This window comes from Mesoplodon densirostris, chromosome 6 (genome assembly GCF_025265405.1).
Source record: "Mesoplodon densirostris isolate mMesDen1 chromosome 6, mMesDen1 primary haplotype, whole genome shotgun sequence".
In the NCBI taxonomy this organism is placed as follows: domain Eukaryota; kingdom Metazoa; phylum Chordata; class Mammalia; order Artiodactyla; family Ziphiidae; genus Mesoplodon; species Mesoplodon densirostris.
This window is the reverse complement of record NC_082666.1, coordinates 116,495,391-116,521,015: the sequence shown is the minus strand read 5'-3', so window position 1 is coordinate 116,521,015 and position 25,625 is coordinate 116,495,391. Positions and strand designations below refer to the sequence as shown.

The window sequence follows — 25,625 nt, the reverse complement described above, 5'->3', positions numbered from 1 at the left end:
GGATGAGGAGTCTGCCCTCCACGTGGCAGGCAAGGAGGAGCTTGGGGGACCGAGCAGAATTACGTGGTCACTCGGTCTGCCATGTGGAGGGCCTGGCTTGAAGTGCCACCTGGCACAGTGGTCTGGTGCCAGGTCCACAGACCCTGGGAAACAGCAGAGGTTCCTGAGAGCTGGGTCACTCACCAGCAGGAGAGGGCCTTCTGGAAAGTCACAGGCCTCCAATGAAGACGAGTATGTAGGCCTGCCTGTAGGCAGGCACGAGGCTTGCTTACGGAAATTTCTCTGCTTTCCATGCTTTGATCAGTCCCCGCTCGTCCACGGTGACAACAAGTTGCAGCCGAGGGTAAGTCACCAAATTCACCAGAGCTGCAGGCTGTAGAGGGCTCGACAGAGCTCTGTGCCCTAGGCAACAACAAAATTAATGTAACAACTCAACATAGGGCCCATTTATTTCCTAAACGCTTATTATTTTCATCCATTCGACCATCACCCAGTGCACACTGGGGACGTGCAGGTGTAAAGGATGTGATCCCCATCCTCACAGGCTGCACAGCATGGTAGGGAACACAACACAGAAGCAATGTTCTATCACAGAAGAGACAGGTGTGTCCTGGAGGAGAGCAGTGGCTGAGTGTGGGTGTTGAGACTGCCTGGGGTTGGTGCCATTGCAGGGGGACTGAGGGTGGGGTCCTTCATGTGCACTGTGCACAGGATGTCTGAAGCACTCCCAGTGGTTACCTATGGCTCAACTGAAGAAGGCTGGGCAGGGAGTCAGGACCCAACACTACCCACCCTGCCCGGGATCTGGGCTGTACTTGGGACCCAGGCTGTGCTGGGGACCTGGGCTGTACTCAGGACCTGGGCTGTGCAGGGCTGCATAAAGAGAACTTCCATGTGGAGCATCTCACTTGGCCCCCAAGGAACCCAGGTTTACAGATAAGCTGATTCAGCCTTGTAGTTGTAAACAGTTTGTTGCATATCTACAACTGCCCTGCTCAGAACATGCCCTTCCCAGTGGTGTGCCCAGCAGTGCCATCGCGGGCTAGGCCTGGCAAAGGCCCATGCCCTGTCACGGCCATTAGCACAGAGGAAAATGACTGGTCCGAGATGGGCTGATTCCCAAATACATGGTCTCTCCCAGGATTCTGAAAGCTAGAACAGCGAGGTAAAGAGCCCGGGTCCAGCAGGCCCACAGCACATTAGGACAGGGCATCAGAGAACCAATCCTCTAATTGCTGTTTCTGAGTTTCTCAGAGTTGCCACATGTTGTTTGTTTCCAATGTGGAGTTATTACGGTTCTTTTTCTATCAGGTGTTATCATGTTAGCATGATCTTTTTCCAATCATGATATCCCAGTATTCTTCCATTCTTTTCTTTCTCCCCCCTCACATCAGCAAATCAACAGTTGATTTCTGTTGCTTAAACAGCTAACAAGACTTACTAGTAGGGACTCAGCATGGGTGACTGGCTCATGTCAACTAGGCCTCGGAGAATACACGTTATTCACCCGTGGCTAGTAGTATGGAAGTGGGTAAAGAAGCAGTGAAACTCCCCTTCCCATTTCAGAATAGAAAGTAGCAACCAGGGGAACAGAGCGCAGAAGCAGGCTACATACTGCATGACTCCAACAAAATGACTGAGCTTTTTAAAAATAAAATAAGATTGGAGATGTGTTCACAAAGAGGATTAAGGTTGGGAAGCCAGGCAGAATGGGTGCAGAGGGGTCTAGCCCTGTCTAACAGACCCACACTGTGACCAACGGACCCCACTAGAGTTCAACAAACCACGGCCTGCAGCCAAACCCAGCCCACTGACCATTTCTGTATTTTCGTTAAAAAAAAAAAAAATCAAAGAATATTTCATGACACATGAAAAAAAACAAGAAACTCACATGTGAGTGTCCATAAGTACAGTTTTATTGGAACACAGCCACTCCCTTTTGTTGTATACAGCTGCTTCTGCATTTCAGCCACATAGTTAAGTAGTTGCAACAGGACCACGTGGTCTGCAAAGCCTGAAATATTTGCTCTGTGGCCCTTTACAGAAAAGGTCTGCCACCCCAGCACCAAAGCTCTTTATGTTCAAGTCAAGACCTTTTTGTTTTGGCAACTCTGGAACCTCCCAGCCTTCAGGTCTTCTTCCTGCCCGAGAGCCCCTCATCTAGGCCTGTGTGGTCTCATGTCCACAGCCTAAGATGGGTCTCTTTCAGGGCAACACAACTGCAATGAAACAGAAACCAGCCGCCTGCACCCATCAGTCACCAGAGACCTGCACTCGAAATTAGAATGTCAAACATCACAATGTATATGAGGAAAATAAAGCATGTGGAAGAGAAGAAAAAACATGATAAACAAATGAAAAACTGACCATGGAGGAAAGACATATGATGCAAATAACTGTATCCTTTAAACAACAAAAAAGAGCAATCGGAGAATATGAAAATGGATAGGAAAGCTTTTAACAATTAGTACCAACCATGTTATCGAGGTTTTAACGCTTAAGTTTGCAAGTGGGGTGAGTAAAAGCTGCATTATCTGGGCAAAACCACCCAGAGGCTGGCATTGGCTCCAATGTGGACATCACAGAACTGGGCATGGCAGCTGTCATCCCCTTGCATAAACAGCCTCCATCAGGCACTGCAAAAATGCCCATCTCCCTGAGGCAGGACAGCAGAAAGTCAAGGGCATTTGCGATCAGTCGGACTCAAGTCTGAAGTGTGACCTGGCACAGTGACTGAGCCTCCTGCAGCTCAGATTTCTCATCTGTACAATGGGGCTCCCACTCCTCACCTCACAAGTTGGCTGTGATGGTTAAAAAGAATAAAGGCAAAGGGCCTCGCTAAGACTAAGGACATAGCAGCATCTGGTCACTTCTCATCCTGGCCCTCTCCTGGACAGCTCACTTCTTGCAGATCCCAGGCACACACGGTGTCATCTGACAACATGGTGCACACCATGGACTTCTCCCACCCATCAAACCAGTACTCTTTGGTTGAGATGTAGGCCAGCTCATCTATCTCTCCTGAAAGAGAACACAGACTTGCCTTAAGCACAAACATGGATACCTGGGATGTGAACATTCAACTTGGTGAAGGGGAGGCAGGCAAGTCATTCCTCTTCTCTCTCAGGAGCATGACAGGTGCTGATTCTGGGGACAGCGGTGGACAGAAAGAGCTGGGACTTCAGACTTACAATTTGGGTATCATGCCCAGGACTGCCTACCACCCACCAGCCATGTTACTGTGAACAACAGTTACAACATCCTTATCTCTTAGTTTCTGTTTCTTTCTACTCTGAAATAGATGTAATGATCTCTGTTAGGATCAAATGATAACAGAGGTATAGAACATAGCAGGGTATGTCCTCATTATGTGGCATTTTCCAACTAATTGGCTGAAAAACCAAATCCCTGGAGATCTGACCAGGGCAAGAGTGGGAATGCACAGAGTTACCACCTTCCCCACCCCGTACCTTTGTGCCCAGCAATGGCTTTGCAGATAAAGTCCTTCTCTGGCCACCCAGATTCCATTTGGAACTCCAGCTCGGATCGTCAGAGATAGTACTGTTTCCATGTCTGTGTGCCCAGGGTCATCTGGGAGGCTTTACAGGAGGACCAGCGTCTCAGACACAGCTGCCTGAAACAAAGACCCACAGTCCCAGGTAGGAGTCATTAGAAGGTGTTTTGGCATCAATAGGCCTAGCTTTGATTCCCAGCTTCACCATCTACTAGCTTGGACAACTCACTTTACCTATGTAGGCCTCAGTTTCCTCCACCGTTAAATGGGGATAACGATAGGACACTGAACGAGTGCTCACCACATGTCAGGAATAGGTGCTTTTTGTGTTTCCAGTCAATCTATATAACAACCCCATGAAGTAGGTCCTCATCACCATTTTAGATATGAGAGAAAGGTTAAACAACTAACCCAGGGTCATGCAGCCTTGGTCATGCAACTGGAACTCAAGAGTCTGCATTTTTTTGAAGCCTCCCACTATTGTTGAACTGTCTATTTCTCCCTTCAATTTTGTCAGCCCTTCATGCATTTTGTTGCTTTGTTATTAGGTCCGTATACGTTTATAATTTTTAGATCTTCTTGATGGATTGATCTGTTTATTATTATAAAATATCCTTCTTTGTCCCTAGTAACACTTTTTGTCTTAAAGTCTATTTTGTCTGATATTAGCATAGTCATTCTAGCTCTCTCCTGGTTGCTGTTTACATGGTATATGTTTCCATTCTATTATTTTCAACCTGTATCTTTGAATCTAAAGTGTATCTATTGTAGAGAGCATATACTTGGATATTTTTAATCCCTTCTGTCAATCTCTGCCTTTTCATTGGAGTGTTTAATCCATATATATTTAATACAACTGATAAGATAGGATTTACATATGTCATTTTGCTTATTTCTATGCATTTTCCCTTCTATTCCTCTGGTACTGCCTTCTTTCGTATTAAGTATTTTCTTGTGTCCTATTCCCTTGTCATTTCTTCAACTGTATATTCTTTTAGTTCTTAGTGGTTGCCTTGGGGATTACCGGATAAAATCTTAATTTATGACAATCTAGTTTTGATTAATATCAACTTAATAGTATCAAAAAACTTAGCTCCTGTGTAGCTCCATTTTATGCCCCTCTCATTCATGCTGTTATTGTCATACAAATTACATCTTCATACATTATGTACCCAACGGAGAGTCACAATTATTGTTTTATGCAGTTGTCCTTTAAATCACGTAGGAAAAAAGGAGTTACAAACAATTCATTTACGTTGCCTTTTATATACACCCATATGGTTACTTTACTGGTGCTACTTCTTCATGTGGATTCAAGTTCCTGTCTAATGTCCTTTCATATCAATCTGAAAGACTCTTTAGTATTTTTTGTAGGGCAAGTCTACTGGCAACAAATTCTCAGAGCTTTTGTTAATCTGGGAATGTCTTAATTTTCTCCTTCATTTTGCTGGATATAGAATTCTTGATGACAATATTTTTCTTCCCACACCTTCAGTACATCAGCCCACTCCTTTTTGGGCTCCATGGTTTTTTATGAGAAATCAACAGTTAATCTCGTTGGGGTTGTCCTGTACATGATGAGTTGCTTCTCTCTTGATGCTTTCAAGATTCTGTCTTTGGCTTTCAAGTTGGATTATAATGTGTCTCGAAATGGAACTCTTTTGACTTTATCCTACTTGCAGCTCACTGAGCTTCTGGATGTGTAAATTAACATTTTTCATCAAATTTGGGAAGTTTTCAGCCATATCTTTAAATACTTTCTACTTTCTTTCTCCTCTCATCTGGAACTCCCTATGATGTGTTGCTTGCATGCTTGATGGTGTCCCACGGGTCTCTTAGGCATGATTCACTTTTCTTCATCTTTAGCTTCACTGCGTTCCTCAGACTGGATCATCTCAACTGACCTATATTCCAGTTTACTGATTCTTTCTTCTGCCTGCTCAAATCTGCTCTTGAATTTTTAATTTGATAGTGTACTCTCCTACTCCATAATTTGTTTAGTTATTTTTTATAATTTCTCTTTATTAATATTCTCTATTAAATGAGACACTGTTCTCATACTTCCCTTTAGTTCTTTTCAGGTCATTTCCTCTAGTTCTTTACACATACTGAAATAGTTGATTTAAAGTCTTTGTCTAGTAGGTCGGATGCCTGGGCTTCCTTGGGGACAGTCTCTATTGTTTGCTTTGTTTCCTGCGTATTAGCCACACTTTATTTCTTTGCATGACTTATAACTTCTGTTGAAAACTGAACATTTTAAATAACATAATGTAGAACTCTGGAATCTGATTCCACCCCATCCCTGGTTTATTATTGCTGTTATTATTTTTTGTTTGTTTAGTGAAGTAACTCTGAAAAGTTTCTGAAGTAACTCTGAAAGTCTGTATTCTTTGTTATGTAGGGCCACTTATGTCTCTGCTCAGTTAAATTAATGTGCAGTAATGAGAGGACAGAGATTTCCTAAATTTCTGGAACCACTAAATTTCCTAGTCATTGCCAAACGCTCTATGTGCAGGTTGGGGCTTGTGTTCAACACTCAGCCAGGCAGTTGATTTCTCTGCCTTAGTCTTCACTTCCTGCTTCCACAGAACCTCAAGGTTAACCAGAGGTAAAAGTTTAGAGCCCTTTTATATCTTCCCTGAGTTAGCACACAGCCCTGCACAAGCACTTGGCCTTCTAGATTCCTAGGAATGTGTTGGAGCTTTCCAAAACCCCTAAGGACATCACATTCCCAGTTTTCCTTTTAAACTCTTTGGTTGGCCTATTGTTTCCTTAACGATCATTCATCAACTCTGATTAAAGACTAATTAAAAAGTTAATCAGGGCTTCCCTGGTGGCACAGTGGTTGAGAGTCCAGGAGACACGGGTTTGTGCCCCGGTCCGGGAAGATCCCACATGCCGCGGAGCGGCTGGGCCCGTGAGCCATGGCCGCTGAGCCTGCGCATCTGGAGCCTGTACTCTGCAACAGGAGGGGCCACAACAGTGAGAGGCCTGCGTACTGCAAAAAAAAAAAAAAAAAAAAAAAAGTTAATCAATTCTCTTTAGTTGTCTTGACAAATGCCCCAAGATAAAGGTTTTTCACATTGGGTGAACTCCAAGCAAGGTAAAATAAAGACAGCTTACACGTGAGCTCTTCCAGGAAACACCAGACAGGTCAAACAATGACAATTCTCTGGGAATAAGGCTTTGAAGAATCTCTAATCCCATTCTTACCCTTCCAGTGACTGCAGCTCCTGGTTTCACTGTGATTGTGAACTGTTGGTATTCAAGGCTAACACAAAGCTGGAAGGTTGTTATGGGAACAGAGCAAGTGAATACTTGCTGCTCTTACTGAGAATAAGCCATTTTTTTTCTTGAATAAACACTTCCCAGACTACTGTAAGTCTCTGGTTAATTTCCAGAGTTCTGTAAAAGTTTATTTTGACAATTTATGCCAGTTTTCTCATTGCTTTTATGGATGAGAAAATTTTCAGAAGTCATTAATCCACCATTTTCCAGGAGTCTGCCTCCTTAACTTGTATGTATCAATAACTATTGTCAATTCTATGATAGCAACTCGCTTATAAGGTTGTTGAAGATAAAACACTAGCTCATCCACACTGTGGAGAATACTGAATCCCCACCTAGTCTGTGGACCCCAAAGTGAGTGAGACATGGCCCTTGCCCTATGAGTACTCTCAGCTGGTGGTTAGGAGGATAAGTAAAACTAAAATTCTGAAGAGAAATGCTAAGTTTCAGAAGGGGCAGCCTATAGTGCCATGGGAGTAAAACACAAGGAGAGTGAACATCTGGGAGAGGATTAGGGAGGCCCCATGGACAAAGGCTTTCAAAATTTACAGTCACCAGAGTTGATACAGCATCAGAGGGCTCCAGTCATATCTCAGAGAGGAGAAAAATGAGGCTGGGTGGGAAATAAGTAGCTCACAGCCCATGGTCCCAATAAGTACAACACAAAGAGTTTCTCTCCATTCAAAGCCTGTACACTCACTGAGCACCTATGTGTCAGGCTCTGTACTAGGCACTAGTGACCTCTAACACACTGGGAAGGATCCAGTGCTTATGTCGGATATGGGTTTTCCTGTCCTCACTGAAACTCTGTTCCTTCTACCAGAAGTAGCATACTCACAGCCTGCAGGCAGAATGGGCATCCAGATTACCTTGTCTGGCCTGCATAGCATTGGCCTACATGAACTAGCTGCCAATACTTAAAAATCAAGAGATTTCACATACAAATTAGGTAAAAGAAGAACATCTCTAGCTATACTGAAATCAAATTCTCACCTGGAAAAATTTGTCTGGGGCCACACAGAACGGTACTTCTCAGACAAGAATGAGCTTTCAGGGAATTCCCTGGTGGTCCAGTGGTTAGGACTCTGTGCTTTCACTGCTGAGGGCCTGGGTTCGATCCCTGGTTGGGGAGCTAGGATCCTGCAAGCTTCATGGCACAACCAAAAAAAAAAAAAAAAAAAAAGAATGAGCTTTCAGCTCCACCATGGCCTTCACCATCCCTTTTATCTCTTGGACTAAGAGGCTGAGTATCAGCTGCCTCACATCATCATTCTTATGTTGTTGATTTTCTTTTAGTTGAAATAAACAGAAAGGGAAATTTCTTGTACCCATATCTCAACCTAAACAGTGTGAAAATAAAAGCTAGACTAAGAAGATAATGTGGTTTAAGAAAAAGGGGGGATAACATTTCTTTGTGGAAGTGAAGTCTATTTCTACATATTTAAGGCCATTATACATCAAACCATAAGTAGGAACCATAACCAATATTCAGAAGAAATAAAACCAAGTGATTTGACCAAGAAAAGGGCAGACTGTCAACAAGGCTGAAGCGTGCACATGAGTAAAGTATGAGATAAGCCTCTGAAATACAAGGATGTATCAAGTGAAAAAACACCATGGCACCAAAACCTTTCAGACAGCAATTAACAGCAAAACAATCTACTGTACACAAACAAAAAAAAATATTTGTACCTTAAACAAAAGCAAATATTTGCAATTTTACTTTTAACCAAAAATCTAACGCATAGTGTGTTAAAGAGATGGCAGAATTTAAAAGGTCATGAAGCATTTTAAAGAAGTAACTTGCAGTGTTAAATTAGAATTATAGAGTACATATTAAAAACATATGACCGGTTAACCATGTTCATTTACTGTGTCCATAAGAGTTTCTATGGGCCTGGAGAGTTTTGGGGCCTAGTACCCATGACAGGTACAACATTAGAAATGACACGTGCATGTGACGATGCTCCTGGAATGCTGTTGCAGTTGTCCCAGTTCCAGAAACATAAACCCAGTGTTTTTTATATGAACATAGGTCAAGGATACCATACCAAAGAATGACTGTATGCTAAAAAGAGTTTAGCACCAAAAACTATAAAATAGTAATGAACCGAAAACCCATACATGACTTGGCTTGCAGACAGCTGAAGAATCTGCTTGAGGAACCTGGAGGTACACACAATATGGTAACACATGCATACATGTGGGGGTTAGGTGATAAGCTGCTCAAGAGATTTTTTTGAACTGCTGAAAGAAATATATTACTTATGTTACTCAAAGGGAAATTCCTACCCCAGCTTATCAGTAAAGATGAGAACAAAGACTAGGGTTTAGGGTTGGCATCCTACCCATTTCAACTGTGAGAATTGCCCTCCAAGGGCTTCCACAAATAGTTACACCAATCTATGAGTCAACTCATTTATTTCTAGTGACACAGTGTCTTTGAGAATCACATTTGGCAAGACATTCTCTTGTCCACTTATCTACAGAGAAAGCAATTTCCAGAATTGAATGTTCTAGGTAGAGTACATTCCCCAAATTTTAGAGATAAAGACTGAAATCCAATAAAAGTTCCCTTACTTTAAAACTGACTAGAGATTAACATCATTTTTCTAATCAATATTATTAGCAATAAAAAAATGAATAAAAAGCAACAAACAGAACAGTGCTGTATGATACTGAAAACTAAATATGGCAAGATTGGCATTCCACAATTCTCAAATTTATCAACTCACAGTTATTCTAAAAATAAAAACCATCAAGCAAAGATTCCCTCCATGTTTGGAGGAAACTTCATGTGAACAGTTGTTTTCCATCAGGAAAGACTAAAACTAAATATAGCTCCTAGTTGATAGTCAAGGCTATATAGTCTGTCCTATATTCTGCAAGAGGCAGAAGATCTGACACGTACCTCTTGGGACAAAAGAAGAGATGTCAGGTTCCAAAGGAGGAATGAACAGAAAAGAAAAATTTAATAATTTAATGATTAAAATATTTTTTATTTTCTACTTTTAATTTTTTGACTTTTATTTAAGTTCTAATATCAAACATGCTTATATAACTATGTTGTTACCCCAAAGTTGAAATCAAATAAAAGTGGTTCATTTGTCTATTGATTTGTCTATCAGCCAGCTGCATTCAATTTGCTGTACATTTCTGCCCCTGAGTTTAGTACCCCCACCTACATCAACCTCCACTTGATTAACAAAATCGCTTATATTTCAATATACTATAAAAAAATTCTCACACCCCCAACTAGGGAGGAGTTTCCTGCTGGTAAGGGCTGTGGATTGTCCCTTCTTGTCTACTTAACAGAAATGCAGTGAGTGCTGAAAAGTACACCCCTCTCTCCTTTGAGGGATACTCTCCTGAGCAGGCCTGGCTCTTCCTCCACTCACCTCCACCGTTCCTTGGTCCTTGAAGCCTCATTCCAGACCTAGAAGAGTACCTGGTCAGTCAACATGCAATTAGTGCCTAGCCTGCCAGGCCCTGTGGAGGGGACAGAGAGCTAAATGAGACCCAGTGCTTGCACTCAAGAACACTCACCCCTGGGGAGTTAGAGACAAATTCAGACAATCAAATAAAACACACCAAATAATGAATGACAAAGGAGAGAATGACCAACTCAATTGGAGCCAAGGGGTTCAGAAGTAATTACTGATCAACTCCTGAAGGATGAATAGTTATCCTCTAAGAAAACGGCTGAAGTATTTCAGGGAGAGAAAGATCCACTTGGGCAAAGATTCAGAAGTATGAAAAAGATGATGAGTACGCTGCCTTAATCAGAACATGGAGAAAGGAGCTGGAGACAGGCTTAGACCAACTCTTGGAAGTCAGAAGGGCAAAAACAGTGTGAAGTCACTTGAGAACTGTGAATGGAAGAGTGGCAAGTCAAACTGTGTTCTAGGCTGCTGTGAGAAGGAAGGATTTGGAGACTTCCCTCGTGGTCCAGTGGTTAAGAATCCACCTTCCAATGCAGGGGGCACGGGTTGGATACCTGGTCGAGGAACTAAGATCCCACATGCTGGGGCAAATAAGCCCATGCGCGCTCTAGAGCCTGTGCGCCACAACTAGAGAGCCCGTGCACCGCAACGAAAGATCCCACGTGCCACAACAAAGATCCCGTGTGCCGCAAATAAGACTCAATGCAGCAAAATAAATAAATAAATATTAAAAAAAAAAAAAAAGACTCTGAGCTTCCACTGCAGGGGGTACGGGTTGGATCCCTGGTTGGGGAAGTAAGATCCTGTAAGCCAAGTGGTAGGGCCAATTTTAAAAAAAAAAAGAGAGAGAGAAGGAAGGACTGGAAATGAGGGCAGAGCAGCAGGACCCATAAGAAGGCTGCTGCAATGGAGTAAATTAAGGCTCTGGCTAAAGGGATGTCCCAGAGATGCCAAGGTGAAGGAACAGAACTGCTACCTGGGGAGGCCACACAGGCCCTATTCCCACAAACTGCTCTCTGCAGAAGTATCTGGAAGAGGCTCAGGTGGCCCTGGGAAGGGATCAGAGTACCCTGCCTCCCCCTCCCTCAGGCCCACACCTGCATCCTGGAACTTCTTGGCCTCTCCACCTGGGCCACCCTGGATTCTGGAGCCTGTACAGCTTCAGTAGAAACCACTCTGGAGCTTTCTGTGGCCCAGACCTACTGAGGGTCCCATCCAGATATGTGGTTTTCCAGGCCCTGGCAGAAATAACAACCACCCTGTCTGAGCCCAGGTTCCTACTTCCACAGCCCTCACTCACCCGAAATCAAAGTTTCTCAGTCCTTAAGAAATCTTTTTGGCTAGTAGGAATGTAAAGTTGATATTTTGCAATAATCAAACCAGGTAAGAAGATTTCCGCATTCTGTTTTTCTATAGTTCCCAGTTCAAAACCCAACTGAGATGTTCTTACTTCCCTAACATAAAATTATAGTATGTAATATAACCTGCAAAATGGGTGTTACCCACCTTGGAGAATGCCTCTGCTAGATGCTGATCTTCATGATGACACTGTGAGGCAGGGTTTATTGACCTCATTTTACCTAACAGGGAAACCAGAACCTGGAGAAGTTGCTGCTATCAAAGGGTAAAAGGCACCTCCCTTTCAAAATCTGCTGGGAGACTACCTGGGTGACCTCAGCCAACGCACTCACGGCACGATATTCACTTTCCCTATTGGTAAAAATGGGGATAACAACCCAGTATTTTACTTGATACATTTAAGTTATAATTACACAATTCAGGTCAGGGTCTGTTTATTAATCTTTTTGTAAAATGATATAATATTTTAAAAGTAAAGAAATTCATTTACTCAACAAACATTTACTTAGAGTGCACTAAATATCAAGCCATACGCTGAGTGTATACACACAGTGATCATACAGTGGTTATACACACAGTGATGCAAGAGACAAAAGAATGAGTCTAGCGGGGATGGGGGGGGTGCGGGGGGAGGCAAACGTTTAACAAGTACAGTACGTGATCATTTAGTTACAGTTGTGCTGAGTAAGAGCACAGAGGAGGAAGAGCTCGGAACACAACGGGGCAGAAGCGCAGATCAGACTAATGCACTAAACAGGCACTTAGGGCGCAGAGCCAGTACAGTTCGACTGGCTGGGAAGGGACAGGCGGAGGTGCCACTCACGGGGAGAGCACGGCTTTCCAGGCAGGCCCCAGAAGGGAAATTCCAGAATATTCCAGAAGAGGTGGGGATCCCTAGGCCAATCTTAGCGGTGAACCCTGTTCACAGGTGCCCGGTGCAAGCCAACCGCGCAGGAGCTCTGGACACACCGACAAACGGAGGGACGGACGGACGGAGGGACGGCGGGACAGAGGGATAAGAGGCTTTCAGAGCGACTCCTTCATAGGTCGCCGAGGTGGCCATCCCGGGGGCCAAGAGCGTCCTCTGCAGATCGCGGATTCAGGGCCGTCCGACGCCCCCTCCCAGATTTGGGAAACTGAGGCTCCGAGGGGACAGGCCGACCGTGGACACGCCGGTGACCACGAGCCCAGCCCTGCCTCCCGCCTGGGACAGGACGCGCTACCGTGTCCACCTGGGCGACGCAGAGCATGTCCTCCAAGAAGGAGAAGACGTGCAGCAGCTCGTGCAAACCCATCTGCGGCTCCACAGCGCCCGCCCCGTGGCTGGCTGGGTCGGGATACGCCTCCGCTGCGCTCCCGCCCCCGCAGGCCGAGCCCCGCCCGCTCGCTTAATCCTCGCCCAGCCTCCGCGCTTTCCGGTTCGGAACACCCGCTTCTACTAATCCGCTCACCAGCCCCGATTCTACATGGCCTCAGACTGGCTTCTGCCCTTGTCCTGACATTCGCTGAGACCCTCGCCCACCCCCTTATACTGACATTCATCCTCGTTCTGACCTTCGCCCTGACCCTCACGCGGGACCTTGTGGTGCCCCTGAACCCAGCACCTCCCGAGCCCTTGCCCTGGTGCTGGCCGTTATCCAGACCTTGACCCTCTTCCTCAACCTCGCTCTAATCATCACCCTTGACTTCATTAGCATCTGACATCTACCATACTCCTGTTCCTACCCTCACCTGACCCTGACTCACCCTAGTACACACCTTCATCCTGAGCTTTGCCCTAGCCCCGACCCTGGTCTTCACAATCACCTTCAGAATGACCCTCAGCCTCCGTCTTACACTGGCACTGGCCCTTGCCCAAGCCCTGGCCCTAACCTGGTACCTCCCTCATCATGGCTCCTGCCCAGGCTCTCACCCTACCTAGCCTTAGCCCCGACCCTGGACCTCACCCTGGTTTTGGTCGTGGCCCTGGCCAAGATCAGATCAGAGTTAGTGTAAGGGTGAAGGTCTTGATCAAGCTCAATGTCACAGCAGCCAGGGTCACAGTCAGGATGAGGGTAAGATCAGGGACAGAGAGATGAAGATCAGAATCAGAGTGAGGGTGAGTGTCCAGTTCAAGGTAAAATTCTATGTCAGGTGAAGGATCAAGATAAGAGAATGGTCAGGGTCATGGTGTCAGAATCAGCTTCAAGGACAAGGTCACTATAAGGGAAATTTTAGATCCAGGGTTAGGTTCAAGATCAGTGTGAGAGCCAAGGTTAGGATCAGGTTGAGGCTCCATTAGAGAGGATCAGTGAGAGGATGAATGTCAGGATTAGGATGATGGTTACTGTCAGGGTGAAAGTAAGATGGAAACTTGGATTCAAGTTGACAGTGGATGTCCAGTTCCGTGTAGGGTTCAGGGTCAAGGTGAGGGTGAGGTTGATGTTCAGGATTAGAGTCAGTGTCAGGTTCAGGGTCAAGATCAATGTGAGGTAATATCAGGGTCAGGGTGAGCATGATGTTCATTGTGAAGGTCAAGGTCAATTAAAAGTCAAGGTGGGTTCCTTTTCTATTGCTGCTGGAAGGAATTAAGTCCTCCTCCTCCAACTCTCCCTCCCCGCAACCCCATTACATTGGCCCAATCTGCATAATCCAGGATGCTCTTCCCATCTCAAAGTCTGTACCCTTTAATCACATTTGCCAAGTCCCTTTTGTGTGTAAGGCAATGTATTCACAGGTTAGGACATGGGCATCTTTGGCGGGGGGGCACATTATTCTGCTTACCACAGAGGGTCAGAGTTTGGTTGATAGTCAAAATCAAGTTCCAGGTTAAGTTTCCAAGTGAGGATGGGTCAAGATGAAGGTGACGATCAGGCTGAGCACGAGTCATCATAATAATGAAAGTCAGTGTCAGTGTGAAGTTCAATTTCAGGGTCAGGGTCTAGATCAGGTTCAAGGTCATGATGGGATTAGGGTGTCAATGGTGACAGCCAAGTGTGAGTCCATGTTCTGTGTGAGGCTCAGCATTAGGATGAGGACCCAGGTCAGGGTGAAATGGAGGTCTAGGTCAAGATGAGCGTCGATCAGGATCAGGATCATGGTCAGGCTTGGGGTGCAGACTAGTTTCACCTTGAGTGTACAGTGTAGTTCAGCATCAAGGCGCATGTTCAAGGGCAGGGTGGGTCAGTATGATGGTCCTTGTCAAGGTGAGGGTTCAGTCTAGGGGCAGAGTGAAGTTGAGGGTCAGAATCAGATTGAAGGTGTTATCTCATGTATCACAGTATTCACAATCAGTGTGAGAGAAGTTGCCATTGTCAAAGATAAGTCAAGTTCAAGGCAAGTGTGAAGGGCATGTTAACGGTCAGGATCAGGATCAGGAGCATCAAGAGGAACGTCAATTAGAGACTCAGGGTTAAGGTGAAGATGAGAGCCAAGTTCATGGACAAGGTTTAGTTCTAGGTCAAACGGGGTCAGAGTTTGGGTGAGGGTCAGAGTCAGTGCCAAGATCAAAGCCAGGCATGGGTGGGGAAGGGGCTGGCAAAGAATTGAGTGAGGGTGAGAGTCAGTGTCTATGTCAGGGTCAGGGTGATAGGGTCAGGTTAAGTGTAAGGTTTAAGGTCAAGGTGAGGGTCAATGTCAGGGTGGAGTAAGCTTTAGTCTTTGTGAGTGGAACTGGCTGAGGGTCAGTGGTCAGGGTTTGGGTACAGACTTGCATTCATACGGAGGTGAGAGACACCAGAAACTGAGCTAAACTGAAGCTTACCGTCTACATGTGGCTGGACAAACAGGCAGAGGCCAGATCTTTAAAACATCTTTAAAGACATATGAGACACTCAGACTCTTCCCTGAAAGCAACAGCTGGAGTTTACTGTGCTTTGCCCTCTAAGAGCTGGGAGGGCAGTGACTATGGCACTGTTAGTCACCTCTGTGACTGCAGTGCTTACAGAATTCTATCCACATGAGCACAAAATGAGTATTTTACGAATAAAAGATTGCTAAGAATACGTTTCTCTGATTTATCTGTGAACCAATACCACATTGCTCATTACAGCCCTATGATAGTCTTGGTATCTGACAGGCTAAGTCCTTTCATCATTTTTTGCCTTTTCTTCCGCTTCTGCCTCCCCTTAACCCTTTCATTTCCACATATATTTTAGAATTGGCTTACCAAATTATTTAATAAGAAAAACAAGAGCCAGTTCAGATTGTATTGGGATTTACTGAATTAACAAATGAGTTCCAGGAATGTCTGTCTTCTTATTTGCCCAGTATCTCTGAGTAACGAGGAGGCCCATGTGGTCCAGGCTCACCCGTATCCTGAGGGTGATGATGGTAAACCAGCTTAAGGTGTGGAGGGTCACTTATTGGGTCCCCAACTTGAGCCATTCCTGGGTCCTGATTTCTGCCAACTCACCTCCCAAAGGGAGCTGTCACGTGAACCGCCTAGCAATCCCCCAAGAGTAAAGTAGCCATGAATGGGGCCACTTTCCCAGTGACCACAGAGAAGCAAGGGCCAGGGGATGATGCTACCTTAGCCACTTCCCTCAACTGGAAAGGAAGAGGGGAATACATCACGCAGAACTACTGGGGGTTTTTTATAATAAATCTCAAAAGTGAACGAGTGTTTAATGTCTCTGAGAACAAAATCAACCCACACTTCCCTTCCCACTTGGATTTCCGACATGAGGACATCGTACACTCAGCGCTCCCCCAAATGGCTGTATCAGGACTGTCCCTGACCAGGAAGGCAGCAACTAGAGAACCAGCCCCATGGCAGGCCTGACAGCAGAACTCACTGCCTCCTTCTGATGGATCTGTTACCAGCACACAGATGGGAGGCCGACGGCACAGGCCGAGGGTCCCCTCTGCTGAGGCTGGATGGCCTGGCCAGGAGCAGGACCACTGTGGTCGAATCAGGCCGGAGGAGAAGAACAAGAGGCCTGGTTTGTTCTGGGGAGGGAAGCGGGGGACACGCCGGTGGGGCCTGGCCCAACGTCTCAGCCCTCCAGGATGAAGGGCCGAATCAGCTCCGGGTTCAACAGCGACTCCTCGAGAGGCCGGTCCACGCGGAAGTCATGGACGTGGGGGGGTCCTGGGGGGGCCTTGAGGGCAGGTCCCCCTGGGCGCTGAGGAATCGGCAGCTCCGAGGGGTGGGCAGGCAGGGGAGCTGTGAAGAAGTACTGGTGCAGGAGGGCCTGAGGGTAGCAAGCAAGGGGCAGCGAAAGGAAAGTGGTCACCTCCCCGTCCCAGCTTCAGCCACTTCCCTCCGAGGAGGAGATGTGAACACTGCCCTGAAGAGGATTCATCCTTCATCTGAACGATGGTTCAGGTGACTCCAACACCTCTCAGTGCTCATTGTTTGAGCACTGCTCCAGAGACAGGAGATGCAGCGGTGAACAGAACAAAGAGCTCTGCCTTCAAGTTTTCCACAGAGTGAAGGGTGGGGGTAATAAACACGATAAAGAAGTAAGACACACTGTGCATCAGATGATTAGTGCTGTGGGAAAGGGAAAGTACGAGGGGGGGCTGAGGAATCCTGGGGGGGCTGCAGGCCTGAAGAATGGTGAGGGGAGGCCCCTGGGAGGTGGCGTTCAAGCAGAGACCTGGAAGGTGAATGAGTGAGGCCTAGGGACAGAAATGCACAGACCCCCAGGACATGGAGGAGCCCTCGGGCCCGAGGGGAGTGAGCAAGGGGAATGGGAGCTGGCAGAGTCACAGAGGTGATGGCCCCAAATGTGTGATGCCCGGGGCCACCAGGACCTGGCTTCTCCTCTGCGGGAGCCCCAGGAGGGCCCTGCAGGCGAGGATGCGACAGCCTACCTGGACAAGGTCCCTCTCTCTGCCACGTGGAGGAGAGACTAAGTGGGCAGGAGAAGCAGATTCTGGGAGGCGATGGGGGGGGGGGGGGGGGGTGTGGCGCTTAGACTGGGGGCAGCAGCAGGGGGCTGAGAGGTGGTCAGTTGGCCTCAGTACGCTCTGAAGGTGCTGCTGACACGGGAACTCGCCAGGGCCACGTGTAAACACACACAGCTAGTGCCGAGGGCAGGGATGGGAGGCCGCCATGAGGCCAGAGGCCCAGGTACACCCGACGGAGGCCCTCACACCATCAGCCATCAGCCCATGGTCCTCCCCTCCTCCCCTGCCTTCCAGCCACAACCCACCCCTCCTGGGTCCTCCTCTCCAGGCCTCTGCTCATCATTTCTCTTGGGAAAACAGCTCCCCATGCTTAAACCAGCCCTTCTCCAGGAAGCCTTGCATGACCCCAAAGTCAGTCCCAACATCCCTCCCCTCGGCTCCCACAGCCTGACAGTCCTGCCTCGCCACGGGGTGGAGACCCCACAGGCACGAGCCACGTCTGTGCCCTCTGGATCAGGGTCCAGGACGATGCTCAGCACGTGCCAGATGCTAGTAAACTCTTGTTGAAGGAATGAAGGGATGAAGAAGCGAGTCACCAACAACCCGAGACTCGCTCTTCTGCGAGGTGTGCATGCCCTTCTAATGGGCCACCCCTGGACGCCTGCCCACTAGGGTCCCCTCTAGGGTCCACTCAGGAGAGGCACACCTGCCCTGCACCCCCCTACCCCTGGCTCCAGGGGCTCTGGTCCCAGCCCATCACAGGTTCTGAGAATCTCAACCTGCTGGGTCAAAAGGGCACAGACGGGGAGGGTCAGGGCAACGGGTGTCACCCTACCTGGGAGGCTGCAATGCGCTGGCGTGGAGGGTAGAGGAGGAAACGCCCCAGCAGGTCCAAGGCCTGGGGAGAGGCATCGGGCAGCACCTCCTCCAGGGGCACGGGAGCCTGCTCCTTGAAGGAGATCTTGTTGTAGTCAGGCAGGTCCTTGATCTCCTGGAGGAGAAGGGGGTCCGTCAGGGCCGGCACCCACACCGCCAGCCCCCTTGGGTGTCCGTTCTCGCTCCCTGTCACCTACCTGCTCCCACTCACTCATCACTCCCCCCATCCGTGCGCCCCTGCTCACACGTCACTTGTGACATCACGTGCTCAGTCCTTCCTCCACATCTCAGGCACCTGATCCATGCCCAGCTCGGTCTGGATGCGTGTGTGCTGGGGACGGGTGGGAGGGGATAGGGCTTGGGCCCTGGCCCTCCCGCCTCCAGCAGGGCAGGGGTGGAGGAGACCCCACGCTGGGCCAGGACCGAGGTCCGGGAAGTCAAGGAGGCATGGGGCCACGAGAGAGAAGGTGCGGGACAGGGGAGTCACTAGCTATTGGGGTAATAGAAGCCACCCGCCCCCACCCCACCCCACCGCAGGCCCCTGCAAACCGGCCAGACTTGAGGACTGGGGGTGCCCAAGATGCGAAGCACACAGCAAAGCTGTTCAATGTCATTCTCCCCTGGGAAAAGGGGGGACCCGTTCAACAGCTCCCCCAGGATGCAGCCCACAGCCCTGCAGATACAGAACCCAAACAACTCAGAGATCTCACACCATGGAAACAGATCTCCCCACACCAGCACCCACACCTCATGCTGCGGTCAAGGTACCCACAAAGTAGACTTCAGGCTTCATAGCTAAGGATACAGATCCCCGAACAGTCAAAGACTTCAAGCCTAGAACACAGAGCATATCCCCCTCTCTAAACAGCTCTCAGGCCTCAACTCTGGAACACACATCAACCCCTCAACAGTTCTGAGACTTCTCAGAGCTTCACATTCTGGGACACACTGCCACCTCCTCCCATTCTGGGGCAGACTCCAAAACGGCCCCCAAATCTCAAACTCTTAGGCATATACAAACCATCCTACTCCAAATAAAGGCTCAGGGCCTTCATATCCAGGGACCCAGGCCTCTAGACAGCTCAGGAACATTGCAACCTGGGATATCACCCCCTGCATAGCAGCTTAGATGCCCCATGCCTCAGACCACCTCCCCGACCTCAGCCCAGAAGCTTCCTACTGGGACAACCACTCTGATCCCACTTGATCCCTCCCAGCTCAAAACTGTCATGGGGAGGAACACTGATCCCAAACTCCTCAGAGATACTCTAACCAGGGGAGACACCCCCATGGCAACCTAGAGCTCACGGCAGGAAAACCCCCAAATGGCTTAGAGACCTCAATGCCCAGGAGGAAAAGGTGACCCAGCGACCCACATTCCCCCTTGCCCAGCCCATAGGATTCTCACCACAGGTCGACACCCTGATCATACTGGCGGGCACCATACAGGAGCTCAGGGGCACGGTACCACCTGTGAGAGGAGGGCAGGTGGTCACAGCCAGGTCACCGGTCTGTCAGGAAGCTGCCTCGGAAGGTCACCCTGGCCCCCCACACCAGCCCCAAGAGCACTGTTTGGACAGAAGGTCCAGAAGCACCTCTTCCCAGCAGGAGGGTTGGGGCCTGTCTATTGCCAGATCCCGCTTGGGAACTGGTCCTCCCTACCTGGTGGCCACCTGGTGTGTGTAGAGACGGCTGCCATCTGGGGAAAAGACCCGGGCCAGGCCAAAGTCCGCTATCTTGAGCTGGCCCGAGGCACTGATAAGCAGGTTGGCTGGTTTCAGGTCCTGAGAGCACCAAAAGAGGCATCAGTTCCTCCAGAGCCCCCACAGGACCTCGGGACAGGAGGGCTTGGCAGGCTGGGCACCCAGGTCAGTGCAAGACCCGACCTCCTCCAGGGCCCCAGCCCTGGCCTCCTACCCGTAGGCCCTGCCCCCTCTGTCCCTTTTCTAACCATGCCCTTCATCAAGGGCTGGCCTACCCACAGCCCAGCCACCGCCCCCCCACCCCGGTCCCACCCCAGCCCATGCTGGAACTGACCCGATGCACAATGTTGTTGGCATGGCAGAAGGCGACCCCCTTGAGCAGCATCTGCAGGTAGCTCTTGACCTGCGCCTGGGCCAGCGGCCTCTGGGCGTGGCGTACCACGTCAGCCAGATCTGACAGCATGAACTCGAAGGCCAGCACGAAGCCTGCGCCATGCGGGAACACGGCCTTCAGCTGTACCACCTGCAAGCGGGGCATCCCGTCAGCCTCCAGACTCACATGGCTCAGACTCTCTCTGGGACCCTCAGCCCTTGCACCAACAGAGGACCAGGCAGGCAGAGACGGTGGCATGAGATGTGAGCTCAGAATCAGGGAGCTTGGTGATCTCTTGCTTCCCTCTCCCAGGAGAAGGCAAGTCCCTACTCTAATGCTCCAGTAAACACTCAGGGAAAAGGAGGTCTAACAGAGGCGACTTAGGGCAGTGTCTGCTCCCCCACCCAGCCCACGAACTGGAAAATCACCTGGAAACACACACACACACACAGGTGATCACAACTCCCAGCACTGGGAGAGCAGGAGACATGTCACATATACTTCCTGAAGGCCCACAAGGTCACAAGGGCAGGCTGCACAGTGGTGAACAGGAGAAGCAAGGGCTGGTGGATCCTGAAGGACTTTAAGTTCAGGGGGCAAATGACTGACAAATGACCAAACAACAAACATATAGGGTATTTTGATGAAGATTCTGATGAAGAAAGAAGAGAAGGCATCTGGGAAGGAGCTCTGGGCCAGGGGACAGCAAACACAAGGCCCGGAGGCAAGAACAGGAAGGAGGCTGCTCCGTTCAGCACTCCTGGAGCCTAGACAGTGCTTATCATGGGAGAGACACTTAAGATGTTGTGAATGAATGAAAACAGAGGCTGGAGTCGGGTGGAAGCAGACGGTGACAGTTCTTTCAGAGTGAAGAGAAGCCTCTGGAGCTTTTCAAGCCAGGGAGTGGATGATTTCATGTACAGTTTTTGACTGTGGAGTGGAGGCAGTGGCAGGGGGGCGGGGTGGGGGGCAGGGGAGCCTGCTGTAGTTGTTCCGATGAGAGGTGAGGATGGCCTGGGCCAGGGTAAGATCTGGAGTGTTTTAAAGATAGACTCTTCAGGCCTGCTGATGCACAGGACATGGGACCGTATCACCAGCTTCCTACGGGCCCTCCACCTCTCCCACACACAAGCTGTCAGCAAAGCCCTTTTACTTTCCTCAAAAAAACAAGAATGGCCATATTGCTGTTTTTCTGATGTTGAGGGTAGTAGACACCCATTTTACAGATTGGGACAAACAAATACATTCAGATAATACCCAAAATTATAATGAAAAACACAGCAAAAGAAAAACCCTATCACCTATAGTCAGCCTTAGGAGTCTATTCCACCAGACTTTACAAGAGACATGGCACACACAGACATGTATTCGTATATATATATACAAAATATTTTCCTACGAAACCAAGATGACACATGCAGTTTTATAACATGCTTGTGTCACCCAATATATCAAGGACAGCTCCAGAGAATAAGAAACAAGTCAGAGTATCACCCACCCTTAGGTGGGTGGACCTACCCTTGTCACTCCCCAGGAAGTAAGGCACATCCTCTACTCAGGACATGGACAAGAGAGAATACCACAAAGAGAATGAAACTGGGTGTGTGAGGTGTCTCTCCTCGTGTGCCCACAGCCCCTCCCAGGCCTGTCACAGCACAAACCATGCCAGATGGGCGCTGTAGCCTTTGTCCATCTCCCCTACCACACTTCAGTTCTCAAGAGCAGGGTAGGGGCTGGTTTCTGTGTTGCCAGTGGCCAGTAGAGGGTAGTCTATGGGAGGCCCCAATGTTAAACCGTCCTGATTCTGCGATCAGACCTGGGCCAAAGCCTCCACAGACAAGCGGAACAAGCTGAGCACCCATAAGCTGGTGGCTGCGCCTCCTCCCCTGGCCTGAGATAGGGAGAGCCTGAACGTGCCTTGCGGACGGAGGAGAGGACAAAACTCAGAGGGACAATATACATAAAGCAGTTAACCTGGCGTGCAGAACATAACAGGAGCTCAATAGGTAGCAATTATCATTATCATCAGAAATCACTAAGTGTTTTGAGAAAAAAGGGATAAGTTAGTGAATGAGCGAACGAGTACGCAAAGAAATAAGTGAGTGAACGGGAGGGAATGAATGAGTGAAGTAACTGGGTGAATGAGGGTGAACAAGTGGAGAAGAAAGGGAGTGAGTGAGGGGTGAGGAAGCAGATGAGTGAAGAGTGACTGCAGGACCTCAGAGTGGGAGTGAATGGAGGAGGGCGGGAACCAGCACCTCAGAACACCAGCCCCACTCACATACTGACTGTCCTCGATCTCCTGCAAGGCCTTGATCTCCCGCAGGGCCTGGCTGGGGATGCCATCCTCCAGCCGCCGCAGGGCCACCTTCTTGAGGGCAACGATCTCTCCAGTCTGTTGGGGACAGGACGCAGACACTGCAGCCCCATCCCCGGCTGGAAAAGGGGATGCGACGCTGAGGCCTGAGGCCCTCGTGGGGGTGGGACGCGCCCCCCACCCCGTGCTGAAGGGAAATCAGGGCCAGCAGGCGCAGCGCTGAGCAAACAGCTCAAGACATCCACGCCACGCTCCTAGGGGGCACTCTCCGGAAGAAAGCACCGCTGGTGGCTGGCCGCAACCTGGACGCCCTCCACTCAAGAGAGCAAAAGAGGCGGGGGCACGCCATGAAAAGCTGCGGGGAGGCAGGAGCCCAAGCGTGGGACGGGAAAACGGGTAGATCTCAATGGAACCGAAGGAGGAAGGGCTGGGTGCTCACCTCCACGTGCTTGGCCTTGAAGACGATGCCGTGCGCGCCCTCCCCAATGCGGCCCAGGATGCAGTACTGCTCCATAGCCCTCTGCCAGACACCCGGACCCTCCGCAATCACAGCCCCTCCCCGGCACCCGTACCTTTCCGCATTAGCCCGCCCTGCCTCCCGCGCCCAGATGCGGCTGCCTAGCAACGGCGCAGTAAACAGCGCAGAGGCCGGGAGGCCGAGGGCAGCTACAGGCGGCGTCCGGGCCTGTCTGCGCCTTCCCCTAGGCCCTCGCCATCACGCCTCAGTGAGCTTCATTCGGCCGAAATCACCCGTGCGCAGACCGTGCCAGCGGGAGCGAGAGCCACCGCCGTCCCCTAGCGGCACTGCCGGGCGTCACGTGACGAGTGACGCCAGGATACGCAGAGGGGCGGGGGCATGCAGCCTGGGAGCAAGGCGGAACAGCCTTGGGAGCGGGCTACCTAGGCGGAAGGGTGGAGCCGCTCTCCGGGGTGGAGGCGGGGCACTCAGCGAGGCGGGCGGGGCGCTCAGCGGGGCGAGCGGGGCGAGCGGGGCATGGGGCGGGGCCGCAATCCGGGGGCGAGACCACGGCGCCGAGGGCGTGGCCGAAAGGTGACGGAGCGGGGCCGACTCCTCGGGCAGGCCAGGGTACCCTCGCCCCTATACCTAGAGGTGCAAGCTTCCACCTGTGAGCCCCAAAGCCAATGATGATTGAAGCGAGTCGGGTTCGGGTCTGCATTGTGGAGGGAGTGTCAGTTGGCAACATGTAAAGACAACGTTTAAAAAGTGCAAACTCTGACCCGGAAAGTCCATGTCTAAGGGCTTCTCATGAGGAAACATTTGGAGGAATTTGCAGCCTGAGTGATTTTTAAGACGTTCATGCCATGAAAGGATGTTGACAAAAAACACAATTAGCTTTTTTTTTTTTTTTTTTTTTTACGGTACGCGGGCCTCTCGCTGTTGTGGCCTCTCCCATTGCGGAGTACAGGCTCCGGACGCGCAGGCTCAGCGGCCATGGCTCATGGACCCAGCCGCTCCGCGACATGTGGGATCCTCCCGGACCGGGGCACGAACCCGTGTCCCCTGCATCGGCAGGCGGACTCTCAAGCACTGCACCACCAGGGAAGCCCACAATTAGCTTTTTAAACTTCTGAAAAGGTGCTCAATCTCATACACAATGAGATAAATGTAAAATAATCTACAATTTTCCATCTTTGGGATAGCTAAAGATCTCAGATCTAACAGTCCATTTAATCTTGGAGAGGCAGCAGTGAGTGGTGGCGTGAAGCAAGATCTTAGTTTCCTGCCCAGGAATGGAACCTGGGTAGCCTGGATGAAAACCAGGAGTTCTAGCCACCACACCCCTTGGCTCTTGACCCCTGTGAAAAATGCATTTCTCATGGAGGCAAAACTGTCAAAACAGGTACAAAGTTTATTATTAGAGACCCAGCACAACAACAACAAGTGGGAGAGCACACAGAGAAACAGTTTGTTAAGACAGAAGCAAGGCAGAAATACGCACCTGGAGACAAAGGGTGTGGGCGTCCCCCCCTAATGAGGAGGAGCGCGGTAAAGAGGAGGTTAAGTCATTTATATAGGGCAGTTCTTCCGGGTCTTTGTGTACCTTTGGCCAATTATCTGGTTTCTTTTTCCACACCTGACCTGCCCTAGGACCCTCCCCAACATTCGTGCGCAACTTTTTTCCAAGATGGATTTCAGCCCAGAGGCCTATGGGACGGACGGCCTTAGCATCACATATTATGGGGTGGTGCCCCCTCCCTTTTGACCCCCAACGAGACTTTCTGCACATGTGCCCCAAGGGTGGGAAATGTATGATCCCTTGATCTTTTAACAGGGTTTAGTCCCACTCTGTCCCTGCCATAAAAATGTCCAGTGTCCAGTTATTTACCCTATTTCTGTTGCTGATTTTTATACTGAGGTGCAGATCTCAAAATATAGACAGGAGTCCAGTCATAAATATGTAGTCCTGGAGCCCATTTATCTCTTGCTTCAGGAAATGTAAACAGGGGGCTATTTATGAATGTCCCACCTGGAGCACATCTTCTTCTCACCCCAGGAAGGGCAAACAGGAGGCCAGCTGTAAATGTCTAGCCTGGAGCCCATCTATCTCCTGCCTCACATTGGCCATGCTGTGGGAAAACAGGAGCTTTCATATATTGCTGAAGCATTGGCAATGCTCATCAAATTACAACTGCATATCCCCTTGGACCCAGCAAGGTCTCTTCTAGAAGTACCTCCAACACATATATTGCACACAGTGAAATGACATGTTCAAAGTTATTCACTGAAGCATAGTTTGAATAGCAAAAGATTAGAAACACCATAGATGCCAATCAATAGGAGACTGTCTAAATTCTGATACACCCATCAAATGGAAAATTATGCTCACTACCTTAAAAATGAACAAGGATGCTTTTTTATTACAGTAATAGGAAGATTTCTAAGATGTTTTGTTAA

General features: G+C 49.2%; 2 protein-coding genes across 2 annotated transcripts; both read right to left on the bottom strand.

The window, feature by feature from the left end:
- Nucleotides 1-268: 268 nt before the first annotated feature.
- FBXW12 (F-box and WD repeat domain containing 12) lies at nucleotides 269-14,109 on the bottom strand. The gene is given in 7 exon segments (XM_060100527.1): nucleotides 269-402; nucleotides 1,054-1,066; nucleotides 2,903-3,021; nucleotides 3,471-3,634; nucleotides 10,201-10,238; nucleotides 12,828-12,991; nucleotides 13,932-14,109. Coding segments are annotated over 7 exon segments (810 nt in total).
- Nucleotides 14,110-15,788: 1,679 nt separating this feature from the next.
- Nucleotides 15,789-23,540, bottom strand: CDK20 (cyclin dependent kinase 20). The gene is given in 9 exon segments (XM_060102488.1): nucleotides 15,789-16,634; nucleotides 16,637-16,778; nucleotides 18,275-18,430; nucleotides 18,865-18,988; nucleotides 19,724-19,786; nucleotides 19,978-20,099; nucleotides 20,353-20,541; nucleotides 22,673-22,786; nucleotides 23,148-23,540. Coding segments are annotated over 9 exon segments (1,455 nt in total). The 5' UTR covers nucleotides 23,223-23,540; the 3' UTR covers nucleotides 15,789-16,164.
- Between the last annotated feature and the right edge of the window lie 2,085 nt (nucleotides 23,541-25,625).